The 25573-nt window shown below is 39.5% G+C and overlaps 1 protein-coding gene across 6 annotated transcripts in view; it reads right to left on the bottom strand.

Moving 5' to 3' along the window:
- slc12a7b (solute carrier family 12 member 7b) overlaps positions 1-25573 on the bottom strand; it is a 45343-nt gene that overhangs the window by 2030 nt on the left and 17740 nt on the right. For 2 of the 6 annotated variants that reach the window (XM_061665835.1, XM_061665837.1), the window contains exons 2-25: positions 16634-16728; positions 16284-16415; positions 15735-15881; positions 12965-13019; positions 12759-12889; positions 12436-12677; positions 12060-12271; positions 11474-11641; positions 11247-11345; positions 10485-10542; positions 9596-9770; positions 9404-9522; positions 9201-9299; positions 8678-8797; positions 8132-8236; positions 7491-7659; positions 7192-7387; positions 6733-6902; positions 5552-5683; positions 5240-5347; positions 4841-4957; positions 3455-3630; positions 2201-2215; positions 584-717 (exon numbers count right to left, since the gene is read on the bottom strand). In XM_061665835.1, the coding sequence (XP_061521819.1) occupies positions 584-717; positions 2201-2215; positions 3455-3630; positions 4841-4957; positions 5240-5347; positions 5552-5683; positions 6733-6902; positions 7192-7387; positions 7491-7659; positions 8132-8236; positions 8678-8797; positions 9201-9299; positions 9404-9522; positions 9596-9770; positions 10485-10542; positions 11247-11345; positions 11474-11641; positions 12060-12271; positions 12436-12677; positions 12759-12889; positions 12965-13019; positions 15735-15881; positions 16284-16415; positions 16634-16728 (3174 nt within the window). Of the gene's footprint in view, positions 1-583; positions 718-2200; positions 2216-3454; positions 3631-4840; positions 4958-5239; positions 5348-5551; positions 5684-6732; positions 6903-7191; positions 7388-7490; positions 7660-8131; positions 8237-8677; positions 8798-9200; positions 9300-9403; positions 9523-9595; positions 9771-10484; positions 10543-11246; positions 11346-11473; positions 11642-12059; positions 12272-12435; positions 12678-12758; positions 12890-12964; positions 13020-15734; positions 15882-16283; positions 16416-16633; positions 16729-24524; positions 24899-25573 lie in introns of those variants that run through there. The other 4 variants (XM_061665841.1, XM_061665836.1, XM_061665839.1 and 1 more) reach the window with 4 other exon arrangements.

Below are 25573 nucleotides of genomic sequence, written 5' to 3'. Positions count from 1 at the left end.
CTGAGAGGAAGGAAGTGAAGGAGCTGGTAATATCAGACTACTGATTAGATTTTTTTTTTTTAACAATATCCGGAACAATCAGTCCGTAACGAGTCAAGGTTCAGTGATTTCCGTAAAAAAATATGAACATTCCGTAACATTTGGAAGCACTGGTGTTCCCCCATATATTCACGATTTGTGACTTTTAACTCTTTTAGAAAAAGAAAAAAGAAAAACAAAACTATGCTCTCTTCACCAGTTAACCTTTACTCCATTATTTACTGAAAAACTCACTTATTGACTGTTTTATTACTCAGGCAAAAATACGATGTAATATAAAGTATTGCTTTGCAGCTATCTTGTGGCCTCTTGGTGCCAAGGACCTATATTTTTATAGGAAATAATAAACCTCTGTTTGGCTGGTTGTCAATTACTTGTGGATTTTCTCTATTCACGGCCGGGCTCGGTCCCTATTACCCTCGGAAATAAAATAATTAAAAATTAAAAGTCACATTCTAAGGTTTCTGCACGAAGCAGTGAAGAAGACGTGACTTAAAAATACAATGCTTTTGGTCAGACAATAAAAGGTGCAAATAAAGGATACAGTTTTCATCTCCTCCTCGGTTCTTCGGCGGTCCGGGCATGTTGAGCAGAACGAGGTGGGCTCCCTGCGACTTGTTGACCACCACCTCATTCAATTTGATGGCCGTGTGCATGCGACGAACGTTACTCTGGTTCCTAGTTTGACACAAATAAATAAGCAAGTAAATTTTAATTATATAGCACTTTTCACAGTGAGGACTCACAAAATATTTCACATTGAAACTTAAAATACAGACAAATATTTAAAAACAGAATGAAAGAAGACTAGACAAACATGAGGCTCACAGTGAGGAGGGAGCGCCAATAAAAATGTGAAGGCAGGGAAACTTCATTGGAGATGTAATGAGCATTTAAAAATATTTTTTATGAATGAATGGTCACATTTAACTAAATTTAAAAGAGAAAACAAAGTAGATAGTGGTATGTATATTCTTTAAATACTGCATGTTAAATTAGGAAAGTTCGTAAAGAGAGTGGCTGCCAAAAACCTTCGGCCTCCACTGTATGTTAGTAATGGTTGGCCTCAAACACACACACACACACACACACACACACACACACACACACACAAACAAAACCAAAGTAATTGGAATTTTGATGCATTTGCTGACATTTTGCCATCGTCACTTGTCTGATGCCAAATAATATAAACACTTCGAGAAAGGATTATATGAAAAAGATAACAACGTTCTGCTTTCCATTGTAGTGAAACAGATAGATCACCAAATTTCAACAACGTAAGCAATTGTATAGTTTGGGGATGGGCATGAAATACTGTATATATTTTTTGCCCATATCATGACTTTTCTATGAACAATCGTTGAATTCAGTAATCGGCAGTGACCAACAGGGGGAAACGTAGGCCCAATTCGTTACATATTATGACCACTTATAAACTCTCCCCTTAAGAATAGATGGTTATGACCTCTAATAAACTCAAATACAAGAGCTTTAAAAAAAGAGAAAAATAATAATCTTAATAGGTAATACACAATGCTCAGTTTTCATTGAGATTGTCACAGAGGTATTCATTTAACAATCTATTTATTATTGTGGTTATAGGGCAGTATGGAAATCTGTTTAAGCATTTATTCGATAGCTTTGATATCAAAGTCAAGGTCCATGTATTCTTGTGCTGGATCCTACTAGATTGTGGTTATAATGTTGTAAACCTATAAAAAAAAAGGTGGAAAATGCATGGATTAAAGGTTCCCTCAGGTGGAAAAGTTAGCACTTCAGTATATACAGTATGCTGAACTATATTACGGTACCTTTGGAGCAAGTGTTTTCAGCTGCTAGATTGTTGTTCATATTTAGCAAAAATAATCAGTTAATTTTCTTAACTCACCATTGGCCTGTGTTTTTTCAAGTTAGGGTCATGTGATTATTGATCAAATTTCAAGGGACTTTATTCAAATTCCCATCCAGAGTATAGTTTCGCATTTACTCTGTTAAATGAGAAATGGAAAGCACAATTTTGCTCAGATAGTCATATTATATGCAAGTTAATCAAGGGATGCTCATGCACGGGCACACGATACAAATACAAACATGAAGGACACTGAGCAGAGTAGCAGACATACACATGCAGTTCTAGGGCAAAAAGAATGCAACTTACAGGTTCCCCCACTCTCTAGAACAAGAAAAATGGAACAGAACAAAGACAGGCTTTAGATGCATCTAAAATCAGCACCACTATGCAACCACTACTTATGCAAGCTTCTAACTGTCCCCGAAGATGACCCGGCTGAGAACCAGTGAGTCGTAGAAAAGAAGGTCTCTTTTTTTTAAGGTAATAATAGACAAGGGGTTAGTCCACATTAGTGCGCACATGGGCTGAGGGGGCTAGCCGTGCACTAAGACTGAAACAGCCGAAAGTGCACACACATGCATGCACGTTCAGTAGTGCAGCCTGAATGCGCATGCCATGCAAACTTGTCCCATTTGACTCTCGTCGTGATCTTTTTACCATCATCATGACCACACAAGCTGCTTTGGCAGCAGCCACGTGTTTTGTCCATATCAGTCAACAATTGCACTAATACTGCTATTGATCTGTATTCGGCAAAATGGGCACACAAAAAAAAACACCAATTTGTTCTCCCTACACCAAGGTTTTTTTGTATCATTTTGTTGGTCTGTTCCTTTTGGGTAGTGTGGATGAGTTTGTCTATAGTACTGAAAAATACCCCCCCAAAATCAGACTTTGACCAGTGTTCTAGAATGGACTGCGTTTGACCTAAGAGATTCAACTGTATTTTAAATATCAACTTTTATTTGTTATGATGGGTTTTATGTAAGTTGTTGTATGTTCCTCTACATTCTCGACAATGCAATTTGAACTTAATGTAATGTGTATGCATTGTCAGAGGTCAAATTGTAAATATCTATTTCAGGACCTGGACCAGGTGATCCAGATTCTATATTTGGCAGCAATGAAAATTCAACATAGAAAGATCAAATTTAACAGGCTTGGATTCTTATATTATTGTCAAATATATCAGATGAGGTTTTAATTTGTTGTGTTTCTATACGATCACTTTTTTACATGAATCCGGAAGTTCTGGATTTGGATGTAACATAACTACTTTTAGCATTTATTAGGACAAATGAGGTCTATACTCTGAGCGGTGAGTGTGCTTGTTCCTTAAGGCTACTTTCTGTGTATATCTATCTGGTCTTGACCTTAGTGAAAAGAGTCCATAATTATCCCAAAAATACAATTGTGTTAGAAAGCACAGTGCAGTAATCTTCAATAACATAACACAATTTATAATTTGAACATTGATACCATTAGTGAATGTGTCAAAGCAACCCTTTCATTAAATGTATTGTATTTTAAGCCTCCATGCATCAGCTATCAGCAACTTACGGCTTCATGTTGAAGAGGTCTCTCATGGCCACGTTGGAGTTGCACTCGCGGTTACGATGACGCTCCGTGAAAAGCTTGTCCTTGGTCCAGGTCATGTGAACCTGCTCAGGGCCAGTTTCGGACTTGTCGTTCATAGAGGCGTGGGAGGCTGTGTTTCTGTCATGGATGAGTTGGGCCTAGCAGAGACAGAGATGAGTTGAAGACATACGCAGTGGGTTGGCAGAGAGGCAGTCCATAGGTCAAGATTAGATATGAGAAGAGAGGATACACGCAATATGTAGCACAAAGAGAGAAAGACAAAGAATGTCCAAGAAAGATGAAAAGTTGAAAGAATGATGGACTGATTGGATGATTTCCCACAATTCAGAGAGGGATGGCAACCGAAGGAACAAACGCAAAATGGTAAAATGTATTGAGGGAATAAAAAACTGAGGAGGAGAACACTGGGTAATAGAAATTCTAAAAAAGTACATTACACATCAAACAAAGAGCATGATACAATATTAAAGAAACAACACTAATATTTCCACCAATTATTTTCTTATATTTCGAGAAAAATTAATGATGCAGTGTTGTTGATGACAACATTGTTCTGACAACAAGTTACAATTACAAATTGGTGGGGGGGAAAAAAATGGGGCGTTGACTCTGTGTATGATAAAATGGACAGTACTGTCAGCTCAGACGAAGGTTAAACCAACCAGATTACTATTTATTAAGTTGACATATAGGTTAGTAAATGAGGACAAATTAACCTGAGATGTTGCAAATTGCATTTGACATTAAAAAAATATTTGAGGTCACTTCTGGTAACAATACTGTCGATTCTTTCATCAAGGTATTTTGAGGTGATTTGAATGTGGGTTGGATATAAGGGCTTGGGCTGCAGTCTTGGGGTGTGACATGTTGGTATTCACAAAGCACAACAGAGCTCTTCTTGTGTTCAGTATAGAACAAACTGCTAAGAAAAGCTCAGCATGGCTGATTACAGCAAAACAATGAAAGAATCCCGACTGAAACTGAGCACACCTGATCTAACTTCGGCATATCCATTCACTTTGAAACGGTCATTATTTATTTCGTATATTTTGATTAAAAGTACTCTTGCGGCAATATCTACAAAAAAGGCTGTGTTCACACTTAATAATTTGGTTCTCTGGTCTGGACCATAGCAGGAAATGCAACCGTGTGCAGTACAGTACTTATTTTTTAAACCTATTTGAATACAAGCTGTAAATAATTGGACATTAAAGGTTTATGTTGAAAATGCAAATCAATATGGAAAAACTGCTCAATGACAAGCAAGGGCAATTGTAGCCAAAGATGATACTTTGTGAAGCCAGGCCATTAATCGTAAGGGTCAGTGGGGTTGACGACATAGACTACCTCATCCTCCTGCGTGTCCTCCGTTGGAGAGGACTGCCGACTGAGACTTGTGCACTCAGCAGCACCTTGGTTCTTCCTCCGGATTGAGTTACGTGATTCATCAGTGATACTCTGAATCTGAGTCGTGCGGCATAGCCCCGAAAGGCAGATAAACAGGGAAAGGGGCCAACTTTCAATGAGTGACACTGATGTTGATGATAGATATAAAGTTGAGACCTTAGTTATTTTTAACTGATTGTACATCCTTTTTGTACAATAATCAGGTGTGATGATGCTGGATGTGTGCTACTTATCAACAGCGAGAAAAATGCAAACACATAATCACGTAACCAAAAAGCTTTATTCAGTTAGTTTGCAAATTGTAAAGAGCGTAACAGAATTAGTAATGGTGGGCCTTACCTCTCGCTCCCTCTCAGTCTTTGAAAGCTGCATCTGTTTCAGCATCTGAGACCTCTGCTCCATCACGAGAGTCTTCTCATAGGTGAAGGCTGAGATGTCATTATCATGCTGCACACAGAGAAGTAACAAAACATCACCAACACGAGTCACAATGATGGCTTTCCAGTTTTAATCAAGTTTCATCAGTTCAGTTCAATGGCTGATTTAAAAAAATAAACCACAACATCGACTAATGTTATATGAAACCACATTTCAAGAACTATTGTTTTGTGTCATACATTCGTTAATGGCAATTACTCAAACAGGTCTTACCATTTCCACCACTTCAACCTCTGCGTTCAGCCGCAGGTGGTAAAGGAACGTCTGTAGATCTTTTTTCATCTGGATGCTGTTGTCATCCATCTGGGCCACAGTGAAAATGCGCATCTTGCACTTTCTCCACACCTGAGGGAGAATTGTTGAGGATGATGGGAAGACAACATTAACATTAAAGTATTATAAATGGGCTTTATTTGCTGTATACATTATCTCCCTGCATTTTAAGCATTCGGCATTCAACCTGTTTAGTTGTGCCATCACTTCGCTATACAAGACTGCATTACTATATGCTATTTTCCCCCCTCTGGATTAGCTCAAGTCGTTCTGTTTAATTTTATTGTGAAAGCCGGCAGTTATCATGATGATGAGCATTAACAATAGGACATATTTATTGCACTTGCATATGCTTGTGCGTGACCATGTATTTACGGCATTCATATTAAGCAAGGCTGCGATCATTACTATGGTAACTTGCAAGGTGCTATCATAATACAGTAAACATATGACAAGCCTACACTGTGGACGAATGTGCGTGTGTACGAGCAATTGTGTCACCTCTTCCAAGTGTGCCAGGGGAGGGAGACTGCACCGATCTTGAGTACCAATGGTTCGGATGCTTTGCTGGCATCAGTAGGCAATTATAAACCTTTTTAGAGGGCATGAATTACTTGCGGATTTTCGCTATTTGCGTCAGGGCTTGGTCACTAGCCACCAGAAATAGCAGGAGAACACTGCACTGTAGCCTGTGCCAACACGCAATTTCCTTTCTGTTACCATGATGGGGCGGAGCTGTTCTGAGCCTCAAATCTACATTTTACTTTCTAAGAAAAGTAACCTGAACTCCCATAAAAGCATCAATTGTATTTTCAGTCAGAGGCACATCATTTAATCACCAAGCCGCAAAATCACTCAGGAGAACGTGTGAGGGCCCGTGCATGCAGTGCAACAAACAAATATGCCCAGCCTATCTGTCAAGTCATTGCTAGAGAAAATTGGTGTGGAAGTTGTATTATTGTGACATCACAATCGGAACGAAATACGAACAACTTTGTTCAAAGACACATTTTCAGAAACAGGAAGTTCACAAGAATCTACTTCGTCGTGTAATTTCACACTTTACGGGTGAGCAGGCACTCCAGAGGGCCTCTTTAAAACATGGTCATGTTATCACCAACCTTGTGCTGTCGCAGGAGGAAGGGCAGCAACATCAACAGGCCTCCGTCATGAACCACCCACCACACATCGATGGTGCCCTCGCCAAGGCGGTCTTGGTTGGAAGGGAAGCTGTCCACATTCTTAGCTACAAGCAAGGCTTGGTGGGCAGATGTGGTCTCCCGCACCGTCTCTGGATGGACACAGGATGAAAGCATTGATGAGAACCTTCCTAACCTTGATTAAGAAGCATTCCAATATTTTGCTTAAATCCATCTATCCATCACTCAGTTTTCTTCTGCATATCTAATTCAGAGTAGCATGTGAGCTGGAGCCTAACAAAGATGACTTGGGTGCTCACCAGATACCACAACGTGCCACACTTTTCATACTATACACTCACAATAATTGAATTGCACTTAAGATCACATTTAGGTCAAAATTTCAATGTCTATTCCCATTTTCACTGTCTGGTTCTGTACCTATGAAATTCCTCCATGACTGTGGGTCATTGGACTGCTTCCAGGTTCCCGGCCAGGCCATTAGGACTGTGTTATGCTTCATGCCTCCCAGCCCGGCTGACTGGACAAGATGAGAGACTCCATCTCTGAGGTTGGAAGAAACGACAACATGGCAGAAACCCTTGGTCCGCTCTGCTGTCATGGAAGACTTTATGTTCTGGAGAGGATTACAGTTAAGAAAATAATAATAACAACACAAACACTTGAAAAGATATACACTGTATATGAATATCCTCTTAAGTTGTGGTATTATCTTGTACCTGCTCTGCCTTCTTTGCCTCAGCCTCTTTGGTGAGAAAAGTTCCCTCCAATACATTTCCCACAATGGTTAGGCCTTTCCCTGCCTTCAGCTGAGAAGTGAACGACAGCAGGCGAGGATGCTTGACCGCTTGGTCTGAGTCCAGGTTCAGCAGCACCAAACACTGAGGCCTGGATTTATGAAAAAGAATAAATAAATCATTTTTCGTTGCATTGGTCATTTTGTTTAGTTTAAATATTTAAAAACACCCACCAGTTACATACATAGTTAAACTATTTAAAACATTACTAACAGGACATACTGTAAAAAAGGCATGACTCAATTTCGATTTGTAATTAATTGGACCCAGCAAAGCAATTAATATACAGCTACAGTCTCAAAGATGAAAGGAGGTGAAGTTTCCTTAAAGGTCAGAATTCGCTCTGGATCCAAAGCAATAAGTTGGACTGTTGGTTTCAGTCTGCATGCCAGAACAGGTCTGTATCAAGGTTTATCAAATCAGTCCGTTTAAATTAGATATTGAAGAATGAGATTACTCAAATTCACTCTGAGTCTATTCTTGTCTTGATTTTATCTACGCCAGTCTAGCACAGAAACAGACGCCACAGTGATATACAGATGTTGACTCAGACTATACTGTACCTCCAGTTCTTGGTGTGTGGGGGAGCCTCCTCAAGACGAATGAGGGCGAAGCGGGCTGCATTTAGTGACAGGCCGCGGATGCCGTCACCCCATTCCTTCTCTGCCCTGGTAAAGCGCACAAATAACAGAATTACCACTAATGTTTAACCTCATGTTTGTGTAAATGGCACCACAAGTCTTATCAATTGAAAAATAGTAGATGAAAAGTTTTTTGTTTTTTTTGTTTGTTTAAAAGAAAATGTGAATATTCAGATAACAGAACTGTGCATGCAGATTTCCACAAAACTGAGTAAAAGATTGTGGGATGCACATCGGTCCAGTAGCTGACAACTCTCTACCAGCATTAGTTACTGGCCCGTCTACTCTCATTCATAATATTGGGCATTGGTGATTTGTCAAGGGTTCACCTAGCAATGTATTTTGTTGTGTCAAATGGTGAATATGTATTACTTGATTTTTGACTCTCTAAATAGATTGTTTTTCAGGGCGTATAAAGTATTTCAATACATATTGAAATTGTACTCCATTACTTTCTTTCTTTCTTACCCTCTATATTCAATGTATTTGTAGATGCAGCCAGCAATTGCCATGGCAACAATGGCGTAATACCAGGACGAAATGAACATGAGAGCCAGACACAAGCTCATTCCCAGAAAAGACAGAGCCCTGTGGAAGAAAAAACAATTAACAACTCTCCTCCACTAATTACAAAATCCCTCTATTTATAGAACCGGTGTCATGTTTTTGCCTCATTAGTGGAGAAACAAATAAACCCATTTCAGAATGGACAGCTGAAAACTGCTTAAAACTGGAGTAAAATGATGAAATTTTTCAGGACACAAGGGTGTTGACTGGTATTGTCTGCAGCCTTTGTTGTGGAATTAATCTTAATGGAGAGTTGTTCATGTCTGAGTGTGACTGAAAGTGAAAGAGGCGATTGGCAACACATTATAAGGAACATCAATTAAGTCAATGGTTGGAAAACTGACAAGTTTAAACGGACTTAATAATAACTCAATAACTTCTCCATATTGTAGGGTCTAAATATCCTTAATTATAGATCACTGACCAATGGTAATATTTGAAGCGTGGTCTCCAGTTTGGTGTTCGCAGTAAAGTCTGAACTGCGCAGGCCAAGTTGACAAACAAGTAGCACATAAGGAAAAACCTGTAGGAAGGTTAAATGTTTTTATCATCTTGATTCCCATTTTATGACTTACTGCATTAAGGCTCAAGAAGATGGAATGAAAACCTATGCAAAAAGACACCTACATGGAGAGGATCGGAGCTACAGCATCCAAAGAGGCAATGAGTATTCCTATCTCACAAATTCCAGTGGTCAACAGGAGAGCCCAGGTAGGTTCTCCGTTGGCTTTCCCGTGCCCAAATACCTAAAATTGCACATGGGAAAGTTTAAAAGCAAAGTGCTTGTCTGCTTTGACTGCACAGGGGTAAGTGTCTCACCTGTAAGAACGGTACTATGCCATCTCGTGCGATGGCTTGCAGCAGGCGTGGGGCGCCGGTCAAACTCTGCAGTCCCGCACCACAGCAAGAGAAGAAGGAGCCAATCACAATGACCCAAGGTGAAGGCCAAGACAGCGTGCCAATAACAAGGTTGCCTTTGACAGAGTCACCAAACCTACAAGAAAAACAAGGCGAGTGTAGCTACATGACGTGTGGGAATGGCATGTTGGCAGTATTCCAAATAGATCACTTGAACATTAGAAGAAAGGTTTTCTTCACCCTATCGGTGTTATATGAACCTTACACTTGATTTACATCCGTTTTTGTCATGTGACATTTGAGAGCCCGAACGTTGTACCTCGTTCATTTTATTTGCAAATATGAATTGTATTGAGTTGTCTCACAACCTCAATTTGACCTGATAAGAGCCTCAATAGGATTTAACACATGAGCACGTCAGCCACACAATTGAGAGGTTCTTCGTTCAGTTCTTGGCTGTGGCCGTATTTGTGTGGAGTTTGTATGTTAGGTTACTTGAAGGTTTAAAATTGACCAGTTGTGAATGTGAATGGTTTGTCTATATGGGCCCTGTAATTGACGAGCGAGCAGTCCTGCCTCTCGCTCAAAGTCAGCTAGCATAGGCGCTAGCTCACCTGTGACCCTAACCAGGGCAAGGAGGAGAAAGTGATTGAAAGAGTATTTCAATACAAAGGATACATCATTTGCAACAACCTTGTAACTCATCAGAAAACGGCAAATATTTCTGCGTACTGGGATGGAATTCTCATGAACATAAAGCGCCATGTCTGGAGAAAAGGTCAAATAAATGACTCTAATCAGCAGATTTTGAAATGTGTACAGAATATTGCAATGTGTGTTAAAGTCTTACTTGTCTCGAAGTAGAACACCCTCGATACAGGCACCAAATAGCACGACACAGGTGAAATCTGACGCAAACTGTTAAGGAGAATACATTGCTTTCACATGCACAGGCGATACAATTGTTCTGCTTCAGTATATTGGGGCTCTTTTCAAACAGTAACTTGTTCCAAGTTCTCCTGACAACAAAATATAAGCCCAGCAAATTGAAACATTACATCACAGTGACAGGAAATAATAGTTGCATTTTCTATTGGAAAAACTGTGGATTATGATTAAAAAAGTCATTCCATTCTAAAGCAACCTTCTACACCTCTTGGAAGGCTCGCCATTTCTTTTTTTCACCCGTTGAAGCTTGATTCGTACCTCCCACCAAACACACAACTGTTCCAGAGTACAGTGTTATTTCCACTACTTCACATGACACAAATGATGATGTAATTCTTCAATGCAGTTACTGAGTCACGCTGTGCAGTGTTTTTATCACTCAATGAACACTTCCCCTTAGCAACAAGACCACTTACATAAGAATAAAGAATATATCGAGAAGGAAAGACAAGAATATTCATGTACAACTCTCAAATTCATTGACTCACTTTTTCCACAAATGTTTAGAAAGGTAAAATGCATTGCTAGGTGTTTGATTTTATACAAGTGTGGTCATTGGACTCTATGAAACAAGTAAGAAATGTATGTATGCTCTCTTTTAATCAGCATAACTGGTCATCCGTCTAACTAGTTTCAGTATCAGAGTAAAAAAACAAAAGGATACAGATGACAGAGGTGGTAAAGATGGCCAGGATGGTTCCAACTGGGATGGACCTTTGGGCATCTCGCAAATCACCTGATCGATTAGAACCAGCCATGATACCTGAAAGGTCACAAAAAGGTACAATCTAAAAGCACAAAGCCCAATTTTGAACAACCTTGACCACAATCCTAAAAATAAAAACTACTGTCCAAGCGGTATTACGTGTTCATGGTTAGTACCACTCTCACCAGTGACAGAAGGGAAGTAGATCCCGACAAGCAGTGTAAAGAAGGAGGCAATATCATTGACGACATAGGGCAGGTAGATGTCCTCGGTGGGCTCTCTTCCTCCCACAGACAACAACTTCTTGCTTTCAACCAACATACCCAGAGGGCCATATTCTGACCACATATTTTCTGAAAGGAGTCAGAGAAACAAATTAAGAAACCCGTGTATTTCATGAATGAATCACCATGCATTTATAGCCCCTGCAAACAAATCTCACATCATCACTGTAATCCTTTTTTTTATTTTTATTTAATTACAACTAAATGTCCATGTAAAACATTTAGATAAAGTGATGGAGGAGTTTGTAGGTGAGAAGCTAAAAGTGTATTTTTTTTATTTTAATCAAAATGAAAATAATGGTAAAAAAGCAGAGCACATATATTGCAATAGAAACTGGAATTGCATGGTCAGACAACCACACTATATCCCACTTGGGATTCATCAGTGGTCTATAATAACACTCCGTATACAAATGTACCATGACATTGAATAGGTGACAAACATTTTCACACTCCAATCAAATCAACCAAACACATGTGTTCACACCTGAAATAACGCCACTGGTAAGTCCGGGAATGCCTTGAATCTCGGTCACGTTGTTGTTGAGGAAATACTCGTTGCAGGTAGCATTGAGCTCGGGTCCGTTACAGAACAGCTTCCAAAGCTGGGTGGTAGTGGTCATATTATCGAATATGTCCATCTTAAGACACTTGTCAAAGTTCTGGTTCTGCAGGGTACGGTTTCCCAACATGCAAACCCTATGACGTGAAAGAAGAGAGAAGCTGCACTACTCACGTACTGCACTTTGCTAGATTTAATTGGCATTGATGAAACTCGCTTGACAGCTATAATCAGTGCCAGTTTGAAATTGTGGCTCGTAGACAGTTGTGAATGCATATGCACTGATGTAAATTTGACTCACGGGAAGTCAGGTGGCTCGAAGATGGTCTTGATGACCCCGGCGTAGATGGCAAGGATGGAGAGAATGACACAGGCCAGGAAGACGAGAGCAAGTTTGTTGACATATTTGACTCCCACAAAGACAACCACGGACATCAGTATAAGGCAGCACGTGCCGTAGACACGCATGTTATTAAGGAGGGCATCAACTGCATCCTCCTTCTTTTCTGCTACAAAGATGGCTGCCTTAGGCACAATGTAGGTCTGAGCAGGGAGCGGAGACATGTTGCAGATCAGCATAGAGGTAAATAATTAGTGATAACACTGTACGGTGTGTTTTCTCACCAAAAGAATCTCTATAGTACCCAGGATGTACATGGAGCCAGCAAAAGTTGTACCCAGGTAGAAACAGAGACCTACAGCTCCACCAAACTCAGGGCCAAGAGACCTGGAAATCATATAGTAGGAACCTCCAGCTGTGGAAGAAGTTGAAGTCGAAGTTGGAAAACATTTTAAACTATTACTCATTAATGAAAGAGTAAGCAACATACCTGGCACAACGCCATTTGTGGCAATTGCACTCATGGATATGGCTGTCAGCATGGTCTGTAAGGAGAACGCAGGAACAAAATCACAAATCAATTATAGATGGTTTTTGTAACCATTCAATTTAAAACATCTAGATTGATTGTTAATTTTGTTTTATTTTATGTCTACTCATGATTGAACTGTGCTATTTGGAACATGGTTAAAAATGTTCACCATCAACAACAACATTCAGCTCTCACCTTGATGCTGTCAATACATTTTCAATGCTGGCATGCTTATATAATACATAAGAGTTGGGATCCTCCTGGGGTGTTTTAGGCCATCATTTAGTCTGTTCAAATACATCTTAAAGGCTTATGCTCTAAATCACTTGGATTGGTAATGGACACAAGCTTTTCTGTGAAATCAGCCCTTGTGTAGCCAACATTTTCGTCAGCAGAAGAAGGACAGGTCACAAGATAACAGTGACATGGAGCTTAACTTGACTTAATAACAGAACAAGAGGGAGGTGAACACGTGAAGGTGAGATAATAGAGAACAAAAAGTGGAGAAAGAGAAAGCGGACCACAGTAGGGCCAACAGGGGGAAAGACGTGACTATCCATGACCGAGACAAACCTCCGGCTCTTCATCAGCCATCCGGTTTAAAACGGCAGACAAGCTGGAGTAAAGCCAATTAGCTGTTAATTTTACCGCTCACGTCCTCTTAAATCCAAAGCAGCTATACAACTATACTTGTACTCTACCAGGAATACCTGACTCAATATACCACAAAGTAGGAGGAATTTTGATAACACGCACAAAACAATTTCTGGTTTACTAAAGTCTCACATTTCATGTCTAACCCGATATGACATTTATTTTATTCATGTGAAAAATACAATTGTAGCACTCGTGTACAAAACACAGTTGACCTTCGATCACATGGCACTGTTATTCTTTCTTTCTCATATGTATTTTATATTTACTACATAGCAAGGATTCAATTGTCAAATGAGCAATATAAGTAAACATGTCTCATCCTTATGGTTTAATTTTTTTGAGAACAGTAATTTCCTAATGGGGCAATTTTAAGTCAGTGTGATTGAATTCTGCCAGGCAAAAAGTGACTTGTTGAAAGTAACCAGGAAAAGAAATCGAGATAAATATTGTTCCTATACGTTGTTGCTGCTCTTTATTTTTTAAACATTGGTTTCAATTTAACATGAACAATAGAAGAGTTTGAGTAACCATGTCTTGTTTAGGGATAAATAAAATAAATTGTTTTAAAGCTTTGACATTTGCTTTTACCTTTGCTCTTTTTCCCCCACCACTAAAGGTTAGTTGGACTACACAGCACAAACTATGACCTATGAGCAGGTAGACCATGTAGATACTGTACCCAAAGTGGTCCAAGAAGTGAAAATGAACATTACTCTATTGGACGAAGCTCAGTCCTGTTATTATGTAATAGCAACAATGTGACACACAGGGATCCTTTCAAATGCACTTAATCTATGCAGTGGAAGTTTACGCCTCACTAAGGTTCCACACCAAAGATTTAAATCGCATATCAATGTGTCTATTACATCTCCTTTACATCTCCTTGAGTGACTCTTTGGCAAAATCAATAGATCACACACATTTTTCATGACAAAATTAAAAGTATGGGATTTTATCCTTCTACAGTTTCGACCTGTTTGTTTCATTTGTATTGTGTCATTTAAAATGCGATCATTTTATTTCACTCGTGGCGAATGCAATTGGCCATGATGTGTTAGGAAACATTCCTTCAGGAAGGCGGGGGAAAAAAGCTTTATGCTGAGATTGTACACAAGATTTCTGCATGTACTTTCCCTGATTAATTTGAGGTAATCCATTGTCTGCGGGAATTGGGAAATGTCAGCAAGGGTATGAGAGTGCACATCGCAGTTTTTCTGACACTTCGCAGATGGAGAGGGATTATGTGTTAAGCACATCGAGTGGAAATGTTGGTCCTTCATTACGGCACACAGAAAGACAAAAACCCATGCACTTGGATTTATATAATCTTCCATGTGACTGCACTAAATCTGTTGATAAAATACAAATGTTAAGAGAGAGGCCAGCGTGCTATTAGTTTGTCATCTTTTCAGTAGCCCCTTTTAAACTGCCTGTAAAATATTTTTCCACCGTTCTGGGGGGGTGTAATAAAGTAGACCCAACAATTTGCAGACTTTGAAGGTAGAGTCCAAACCATGAACGAGATTGGCTACACCCAAGCATGTAGGGAAAGAGAAAAAGGTGTAAACACTTTCGGGCGAAATTTCAGAATGACCCTAAAATGCACTGTAACCTTTACTTTGTTGTTACCGTCTGTTCAGTGATAAATGAAACAATTTGCTGTTCACTAACAAGGGACTTAATGGCAAAATTCACAACAGGTGTTTGATCCCAAAAAAAGGTCTAAGGATATCCACTTCTATTCCTTTTTGTGATTCTTCTAGTCTCTTTGTATCTCTGTAGCCTGGAAAGACGAGGAATTGTTGATCAATTGATAGGTGTCATCTTGGTTTCATGTTGTCACAATGTGAACGGCATGATGAAGAGGATTGTTTTAAGCGTTACTGAATATGGATGGATGGATAATTGAGCCAGAAAATTTATTTGTCCATTCATGAAACTAGCACCTGCTGTGAACAGGAACAATTTGCTTTGGGTTCTGTGTAAAAGGCAGATAAAGGCTGGAGCTTCTGTTACAGCTGTAATGCAGCAACGTTGCAGCTGAAACAAATCCTTTTGGTTGAATACTCACACATGAGCAGCACAAGCCAACAATAGCCAGAGATTCTAAGATGCCGGCCGTGCCGACTATCCAGGTAAGGCGAAGAAAAAGGATGACCCCCAGAATGTTCTGGAGGCAGGGGAGATAGACGCCCATGAAGGTTCCCATTTGAGGGCTCTGAAAAGAAGGAAAGGTCAGGGAAATAAATGCAATGTTGAAACCAGGCTTTATAGGTGAGTACTAATTTAAGCCCACTGAAAGATCCTCATTAGAAAGAGCTCAGTGTATGAAAAAAAAAAAATCTAACACACAAGCTTGCTGACTCAGTAATGAACTTCAGAGACACTGTAGACTATGACCTCTGTCTCATGACCTATATCACAGGGTCACAGGTCAAACCAAGAATGTGCATAACCCCCATATCAATAAAACAAAAACAAGAAACAGATAAGATTATTGGTAATAGATTGTGTTACGTTATACAGGTCAATAAAATACACAATAATTGCCTATGTAGAAAAAAAACAACAACCTTAAGATTCAAACATACATAGAACAGATGGAGCTACTCTAGTTCACCTTGACAGCTTTCTTCTTGGTGCTCTCATCGTCATCGGCCTCCTCATGTTCCTGGGCTCCCTGGGTGAGATTGGTGTAGTTTGCCAGTTTATTGAGAAGTGATGACACCATGGGGTTGCTGTCCATCTCCTCCTGCAACATGAAAAGGAGGATTTAACATACAAAATAATAAGATAAGCGAAAACTTAATGGTTTTCACTTCTCGTTTGAATGATTTCTTAATTCCTATTTTAATAATGAACACAAAAACATAATTTTCACATTGTTTGGGGTGAACGAAATATGATTGATAAATATCTTCAGTCGTACTGTAAGTGTAACTGTCTATATACAGTATAAAAAGAGCTTACTTCAAAAAGTGCCATGTTGGTCCCATCATAGCTGCTGCTCTTATCATTGTCTGTATTGTTGATGAAGGGGCTGTTTTCTTTTGGGACACCGTCACCTATGGAAACACAAAACAGTTTCGTCTTTAGGGGCTCCATCTGTGTGTGGCATAGAGCAAAAAGGTCATTTCCCCCCCCCCCCCCCCCCCCCCCCCACACACACACACTTAGGGCAGGAAATACTCTCCAGTTTATATATAAAAAAAAATTTAAATAAAAAAAAGACCAGTCAAGGGACTGGGTGTTCACGCTGGCGTGGCCGCCTTATTGTGCACCGTTGTCGGCTGTGACCACGTGCACACCACAGGAGAGTGGGAAGGAAATAAAAGAAACTGGGATTTTCTGACAGCAGTCAGATTGGTATCCAGTATGGCTTTCAAGGTCACAAATACAATATCCAACTGGCACAAGGAAATAATGCAAATCAAAAGTAAATGTAAAGCTAATGCACAGAGTTTAAGTGAACCACCCCGATGCCTGATGACAGACAAAAGACATGTTAATGAGCAACACTTCCTGTAAAGCTAGTAGGTCTGTATTTACTATTACAATCATTAAAGAGAAAAATGCTACACAAACATTGCCGACAGAAACACAGAGCAATCTTCATTAGCTTAGCAGGTCAAGCTTGCTACTAGTGCTGAGGATGCCTCGCGTTGGCATTGTTCACTATAATTACCTTTTAAAATAAAAGTAAATATTTATACAAAATGTAAAAACTAGTCAAATGCATCATCACTCAACAGAGCAGAGAGGTGCTGGACCTCTGTTCTGTAACCTCTCTTCAAAATTAATCTTAGTGCCGAACTAAGTCAGTCAAAAAAAATTGAGTAATGTAGATGCAACAACAAAGATGAAATACAAAGAATAATATTGAAGAGGATGATGAGAACAGCACTTAAAAACAATTAGGTGCATTAGGCACATAAAATGTTACTCATTTTATAATTTATTAACTAACCACTAAAATCAAATTCAGGTTGAGCTTTGAAACTGCCCATTGTTTAACTGGATTTGTTTTTGTCGCATAATTTTTTATCCAATCACCCCAATTTTGAAAGATATTCTCCATGTATTAAATTGTAAATGTATTTGCTTGGAAACTACCGCTGTGTACTGAGTATATTTCAAAATCAAATTAGGTACAAATTAGGTAGTATGGTAAGAAAAAAGCTTTTGCAAGCTTGCTGATGACATCAGTTGAGGAGCATACACAGGTTGCTTAAAATAAATTCAGGGAATGAAATATTGGGCAACATGGTTGGCTAGTTATTAGCACATCTGTCTCACAGTCGAGAAGTTCCAGGATCTCATCTTAAGAATTTCTGTGGAATTTGCATGATCTCTTGGGGTGGGTTTTCTCCTGTTATCGGAGTACTAATTGCTTGTTAATTGAAGACAGAATTGTAAGGTGTGTATGTGAAGGTGGATGCTTGTTTGTCTCTTCATGCATCTCACACAAAGACAGCTGGGACAGGCTCAAGTTACTCAAGATCCTAATGAGGACAAGTGGTACAGGTAATGGCTGGATGGCTGGATAGATTTGTCCACTGAAACACTGCCATTCATTTTTAAAAGATAATCTAGTTAAAAATAGACATATTTTGGTTTCATTCAAATTTCTGTAATATGTCAAACGCAGGCGGCACGCTGGCTGACTAGTTAGCATGTCGGCTGACTGGTTCTGAGGACCGGGGTTCAAATCCCGGCCCCGCCTTTGTGGAGTTTGCATGTTCTCCCTAGTGCCTGCGTGGGTTTTCTCTGGGTACTCCGGTTTCCTCCTACATCCCAAAAACATGTATGGTAGATTGATTGAAGACTCTAAATTGCCCGTAGGTGTGAATGTGGGTGTGAATGGTTGTTTGTTTATAGGTGCCCTGCGATTGGCTGGCGACCAGTGCAGGGTGTACCCCGCATCTTGCCCGAAGAGTTAGGATAGTCTCCAGCACGCCCGCGACCCTAGTGAGGATAAGCGGTAAAGAAGATGGATGGATGTCAAAAGCACCAAACTACACATGAATAAACTGTTGGTACCCCTCTGTTAATTTAAAAAAAAAAAAAAAAAAAAAAACACACACAAAGATCAGTAATATAACTTAAACCTGACAAGAAATAATAGATGAATATTTACTGGAAATTAATGAATAAATATAAGGCACTGCTTTATATTTGTTGTACAACAGAATAATTTAAAAAAAAAAAAACCTAATGAAAATTGCATGGTCAAAAAAGTTCGGTACTACTTAACTTAATATTTCAATTGCAAAACGTTTTGAGGGAATCACTGCAATAAAATGGATCCTGAAACTCTCATTGACACTTGTACCATATCTTGACAAAGTGTTTTGGCCCACAATTCAAGAGCAAAGTTCTCCAACTTTCTCAGGTTTGAAGGGTGCTTATCCAGACTGTATTTTCCAGCTTCTTTCACAGATGTCCAATAGTATATTATTATAATAGTATATATAGTTTACATTATGACTCTTCAGAATAGTCCAAAATTTTGTTCTTAGCCATTCTTGGTTTTTATTAGCTGTGCGTTTGTGTCTTTATCCTGTTGGAAAACCCACGACTTGCAACTGCGACAAAGCTTTCCGACACTGGGCAGCACATTTCTTTCCAGAATGCCTTGATAGTCTTGAAATAATTCACTGCACCCAGCACAGGTACAAGACACTGTGCCAGATTTAGCAAATCAGACCCAGAACACAACTGATCCTGCTGTTTGTCTCAAATAAGGTACAGTGTTCTTTTCTTTGTACACATGACACAGGGGAAAATTGTTGGTACACTTTTGTCACACCCTTTTTGGGTCTTGAACCTGCGCTGGGTGCAAAGAAGTCTCAAGACAATCAAGGCATTCTGGAATGAAATGTGCTGCCCAGTGTCAGAAAGCTTGGTCATAGTTGCAGGTCATGGGTCTTCCAACGGGCTAAAGACACAAACACACAGCTAATAAGAAAAAAAAATACATTTAATCAGAAACTGGAAGGTTTGTTGAACATTCAATATCATGTTTAAGCCAATGAAAGTTCTTTTATATACAAACAAAATGCAAACGTTGCAATGTAACCTACTTTCAGCACACGTAAAATCTGCCGTAAATATTATGTACCCGACTCAAATGAAATTATTTTCTTTTTACCTTTCACTTTCTACAGTTTTCAACATTTGTGAAACAAACTGTCTGCTTAATTGTTAACCATATTTTAAGAAAAGTAGATGGGTTATTTCTGCCAAATCCTGAAAAAGAAGGTAGCTTTTTAGGGATTCAGACATGTTAAATCAACTAGTTCTCCACCATGTGCTGTTTTTCTCTCGTTTCTTTTTTTTAAACAGTGCAGTCAACTGCAGAAGTCTGGCTGCAGTGGGGATTTTGTGGATATCTTTTACTGTTTGATGGAGGTGCACAGGGAATAAGAGGCTTGCACCATGGCTTAGTCTGGTTTAATCACAGGGAAAGTCACTATGTCCTTGTACTCTGCAGCACTTTCGACTTTTGTCAGTGGTCAATGAAATCAGAATTCACAACAATATTTTAAAATCAATACAATGTAGCTCTCTTATCAAATGTAGCACATTTGTAATATGACACGTGCCTATCATTTAACAGTGGTAACATTATACTCAATGAAAGCTGGAAACTAATTGCTCCTTAGCATACCAAAACATATCTGCATGGTTCCACCTCAATAACTATTCTAGTGACCTTGAGTTGCACTTATAACTGTAATAGGAGCCAGGAAAAAGGGCCAGCATCAACAAATTCTGTCAGTGGAGGCCAAATACCATAGTTAATGCAATGCGATATTAACACAAAGAAAGGACATTAACAACAGTGGCTATGAAATAACCAGGCTATGGACCCTATTCTAAATACAGTAGAGTAGCATACTTCTACTACATGTATGTTATTTGACTGAGTTATAGTATATAACAGTCATGATGACAGTTTGACATGTTACAGCGCATACATACATTCTATTGCAAACTGACACTATACACAAAGACATAAGAACAAACAGGACAGATGCTGTGTGCTGTCAGCAGTTTTAATACCCCGGTCAGTCAACACACACATGCAACAACGTGCAAAAGTCCTAGTGACCCAGCTAGCCTTGCAATCTACTAAATAACGGATGTAATAATGAGCGGGACAAAGAAAGAAACCCAAAAAAATATTACTTCCATGACTAGTAGGACTAGGACTTGTAGGAGGACTTTTTTCATATTCTGAGTGCATTTGTTTGATCTGTCCATCTACCATTGCTATTGTAAATATGGAGTCAGGCAATTTGGAGGTAAAAACAATGACACTGACGACCCTCCAGAAAGTTGAAACTGAGAAAGAGAGAAGCGAGGGTGTAAATTCTCAATCACTAAATCAATCAATGTAAATCAGGAGGAAATTTGTGACCAAAACCTTGAGTCTTTGGCAGAAAAATGCGCATATGTTTAAACAGGCCATTTTCAGATTTTTCAAAAGGTGGCGTCTGCTCGAGCCATCTCATTCCAAGCCACATCGAGAGCAAGAGACTCATCAGATGTACTTCAAACTTCACAGAAAACAAAAATAAATAAAATCGCTAACTGGAAATGATATTGTTGCATATGTGCAATAACGAAGCATACTTCATAAACCTTTGTTTGACTATATTATTTTGAATGCGCATTATCAAACACTGCGGCACCACCTTGCACCGACCTACCCACCACCACAGGTAAATTCTTAACATAGGGGAAACACTGCTGTATGCATTTATTGTGCTTGCGGGAAGCGCTACGAGGACCAGCTACACACAACTCTGACATCAGGACACGGACAATATATATTTATGTGACGTATCAAATTACGTTTGATTTGACTGCTTGGTGGCCGCTGTACTTCCATGTTGCACTTTTTCCGTTCCGCCAGCATTGCATTACAGTATTTGGTAATCGATTATTGAAATGTATTACGAGATTCATTTATGTCTTCATCATGATGGATCTAAGAATCCATTATTTCTCCCGCCTTTAAATGGCAATGTTAAGTAAAGTCTATGATTTTGCATAGCAGCTTTGAGAGGACATTGCAGGACTGCAAGAGTTTCTGACTGCAATTTGACAATTGCAAGACATTCTACAGACAAGTAATACAGCTCAGTAGTGCATTTGTATTGTTTTACAGATATAATTGCAAAGTTTTTTCAAATTTTTCACATTAATCACCAAGAAAGAACAGTTGTAGGAGACGGATATGCGCTGATGTGTCCTATGACATTATTTATCAAGACAATAAATAGCGCAAGATGTCTATGCAGGTTGTTTTTAATAACCAACAGTCAGACTTCAAATTGGTGTTGAAGATTGGGGACCTCCGGACTCCTACCTTAAGATTAAAAAGCCAAATGTAACTTCTGGACAAATTAAATCTCTCAATAAACACATCTGTATAACAAAGAACAACTGCTGATGGAAAAATGTAGCTTGTGTTTGCTTGCACACTTGTACCTCGTACATATGTATACATATGTTCCACTTGGGTTGTGGAGAGTCTCTTGTGCTAGTGTGCATGGGGTGACCCCTAAAATACGCTATTGTTTGAATCATATGTAGAAGTAGTATTATATAAACTGGCACAGAGAAATAACCCAAAATTGATGCAACATGGCAATATTGATTCAATTTGTACATAATTTTCAAATTCTGCAGATAAGCATCGGGGGACAATGGTGTTGACCGGCAAAATTGAAATGAGTCTCACTTTCAAATCTGAGCTCTAAAGGATGTTTACATTACAGTCAGTCTTTTTGCATAAGGGCATGGTATGTCCAGGATCTGACAACTAGGGCTATACAGGAATCGGTGGTGACTGGAATTGGGATTCGAGTGGGCATGGAAATGTGATCAGCGGCTCAGAATTTTCTAACTTGAATCAGAACGAATCTTAGAATATCCATCCATCCATTTTCAACGTCACTTATCCAGGTTAGGGTCACCGGACGCTGGAGCCTATCCCAGCTGACTTCGGGCGAAAGGCGGACTACACCCCGAACTGGTCGCCAGTCAGTCGCAGGACACATATAGACACAGACAACCATTTGCACTCACATTCACACCGTCACTGAGTGGGAACAGAACCCAGGCTACCCGCACCAAAGTCAGGCGAGTGTACCACTACACCATCAGTGACCTCTTAGAATATCATACTACTTATTTTATTCTGATAAGAACTGAAACTGCTGCCATGCTGCATTTAAATTTTTAGCCTTTTAGCCTCTGTTTACAGCCGACGGCATTTTGACTTACTGCGCCATAGTTTCTGCGCATTTGGCCTCAGTGGCTGCAGTGGGGACGGTGATGAAGTCTACAGCCCTCCATCGAGACGATGAGCTCCACGGAATTAGACATCCGATAGCCGAGCCCAAGGAGCTGCACGGATATTCATGGCAGCACCACAACAAAAGCCGCAAAGGAGAAATCGGTGGAGGAGGTGACCGTGGCCGAATCAATGGGAGAAAGTTGAACCGACACAGTGTGGCAGATAACAAGCCAGCTTGTCAGCCAACTAGCTAGCCACTGAGATAGCTAGCTAGCTGTTCCCAGCCAGCGAGAATTTACGGCACCTAATGGGCTCAAAACCAACCAATGTTCTATCTTTGGCCACAGTACTGCAATGGATCCAGGTTAAAGTAAGCCATTTTAAACTAAAAAAAAAAAAGTCCCAGAGCGAGAAGTGGAAGCCAAAACGGACCAGTGTAATCTCTTTCTGGTTCAATAGATCAAATTGGATTTTTAATTTGTTGAACTATGACGTCTTTATTTCAGAATAGCACAAGGAGTGACAATTCGATTGTGATTCAGAAGTCATACGTTACTGTGAACACGAATAACAGGATTTAGAGTGCGAGTTCAAGCATGACAATTATATTTTTTTTCTTCAGTTTTGTGTTAATTACAATATTCCTGATTAAAAGAGATATTGAATAGCTCAAGCTAGGGACATAGTCCATTAGCCCAGTGGTTACTGATTGGTACAGTTTCGTCATCAGGTAGAGGGAACATTGAAGATCTGCTAATGGACAGGTCAGCTTCTCTGGTCACTGTGGTAATAAATGACCAGGCATCCTATTTATATCGCCTAAGCTGTGCACTGTGATGATGCCTAAGCTGCCTAACGCTGCCAGAGTTAGCTCATGATGCACTCTACAAAGTGACAATACACTCAGCATACTGAGAAACATTACGACTCCCAGATATTGTTAAGAATCAAAAATCACTCCCATCAAGATAAAGTTTAATGGAGGATTTAGGTTCAAACTTGGTGTTAGCATCATTAGCAAGTTTTTAGCCAGTATAGAGTTGCGTGTCAGTAACAAGCTCATGTGTATCAGTGCAGTATGTAAATTGTTTAGATAATTTGTCAATTAAAAATGTTACAACTCTTTGTTGTCTAAGCCAAGATTTTGTGTAGTGTCAGTCTAGACGCTACTAAGAAACAGCGGACAGGATAGTTACGGTAGAACACCTTTGAGTAGAAATTCAAAACCTCAAAAAGAAGAAGCAAAGGATGCAAACTTTTTTTTTTTGCCTGGTCCATTAATCCATGCATGCGTTAGCGGCATTACAAAAGATTTTAAGGATTTCTATCGCTTTATCATTTTAGAGAAAAAAAACAATGCTTTAATTTCAAATACAGAATATGTTAGTGTTAACAATCATTGAATCAAGAATCATGAAACCTAATGCATGCAATCAAGGCCTAAATGATCTGACAAATTATTCCAATAAGATACAGGGAACATAAACATATTACCTGTACTATTCAGATAAATGTAATAGTGTCAGTAAAATGAAAATTTAATAAACTTACCCCTCCGACGAGAGCCTCCCCTGTGCTCCATTTTGAGGAGCAGGGCTTAAAAAGGTTCACGAGAGGAGGGGTCCTGACAGCGGTCTCAACGGAACTCCAGTAATAGGGGTCCAAAGTATAGTGATATTGTTTGTGAGGTGCAGAAGTCAGGAATGCTGCCTGTGCTGTGTGGATAATGTGAGGATCAGCTATTTCTGTGACTGGGTACGTGCGTGTGTGAAAAGTGGCCTGCGATGACGATGTCAGTGACAGCAATACATCACAAAGCACCCGTTACCCTCCCACCGAGACCAGCTTGCTCGCGCGCCCTCACGCACGCTCACACGCATGCGTTCCCTCAATCACCCTGAGCTTCTGATCCCTTCTACTCACATTAACACTTGGGTATGTATGTGTGAACGCACACACTGAGTGGGAGGAGCAAAGAAAGTGAGGGGAAACGGAAGGCTTTCGAAAAGCAAGAGTGTCAGGACAGGAAGGCACATGCATTAAAACTATGGATGATTAGTTCATTGATCAGCTGGCGAAAATTCATCAATCAACTAATCCAGGGGTTCTCAAACCTTTCATACCAAGTACCACCTAAAAAATAATTAGCCCTCCAAGTACCACCATCGTGACCAGCATTAAAATACAGTAGCACAGACGGCCTAAGTGCTAATCACAAATGAGACAAGTTTATTCCTAAAAGTATATTTAATAAAACTGAACTTAAATAATGATTGCAGATCAAAGTTAAATAAAAAAAATGCACCTAAATACATCTTTTAAAACATGAAACAGAAAAACAGGAATACAAATTTGAATGCAAATAAAATGTAGTTCAATTATTTTTTGCTTCATAAATAAAACTTTTATGAAGCTGTGATCCTTCAAAGTAAAACAGTATAAAATTTAAAAACAAAGAGCTATTTCAAACCACAGGCGCTGCCTGAGTGAGCAGTGTCATTGAGGTAACTAGGGCAACAGAGGTTGAGGGGGACAATCGATTGGTGAAACAGTCAGTGACACTTTGCAGAATATTAAAACCATATTGACTTTAACTGGAT

The sequence above is a fragment of the Phycodurus eques genome, chromosome 21 (assembly GCF_024500275.1).
Source record: "Phycodurus eques isolate BA_2022a chromosome 21, UOR_Pequ_1.1, whole genome shotgun sequence".
Classification (NCBI taxonomy): Eukaryota; Metazoa; Chordata; class Actinopteri; order Syngnathiformes; family Syngnathidae; genus Phycodurus; species Phycodurus eques.
The sequence above is the reverse complement of the archived record's forward strand: the minus strand, read 5'-3'. Positions and strand labels throughout refer to the sequence as shown.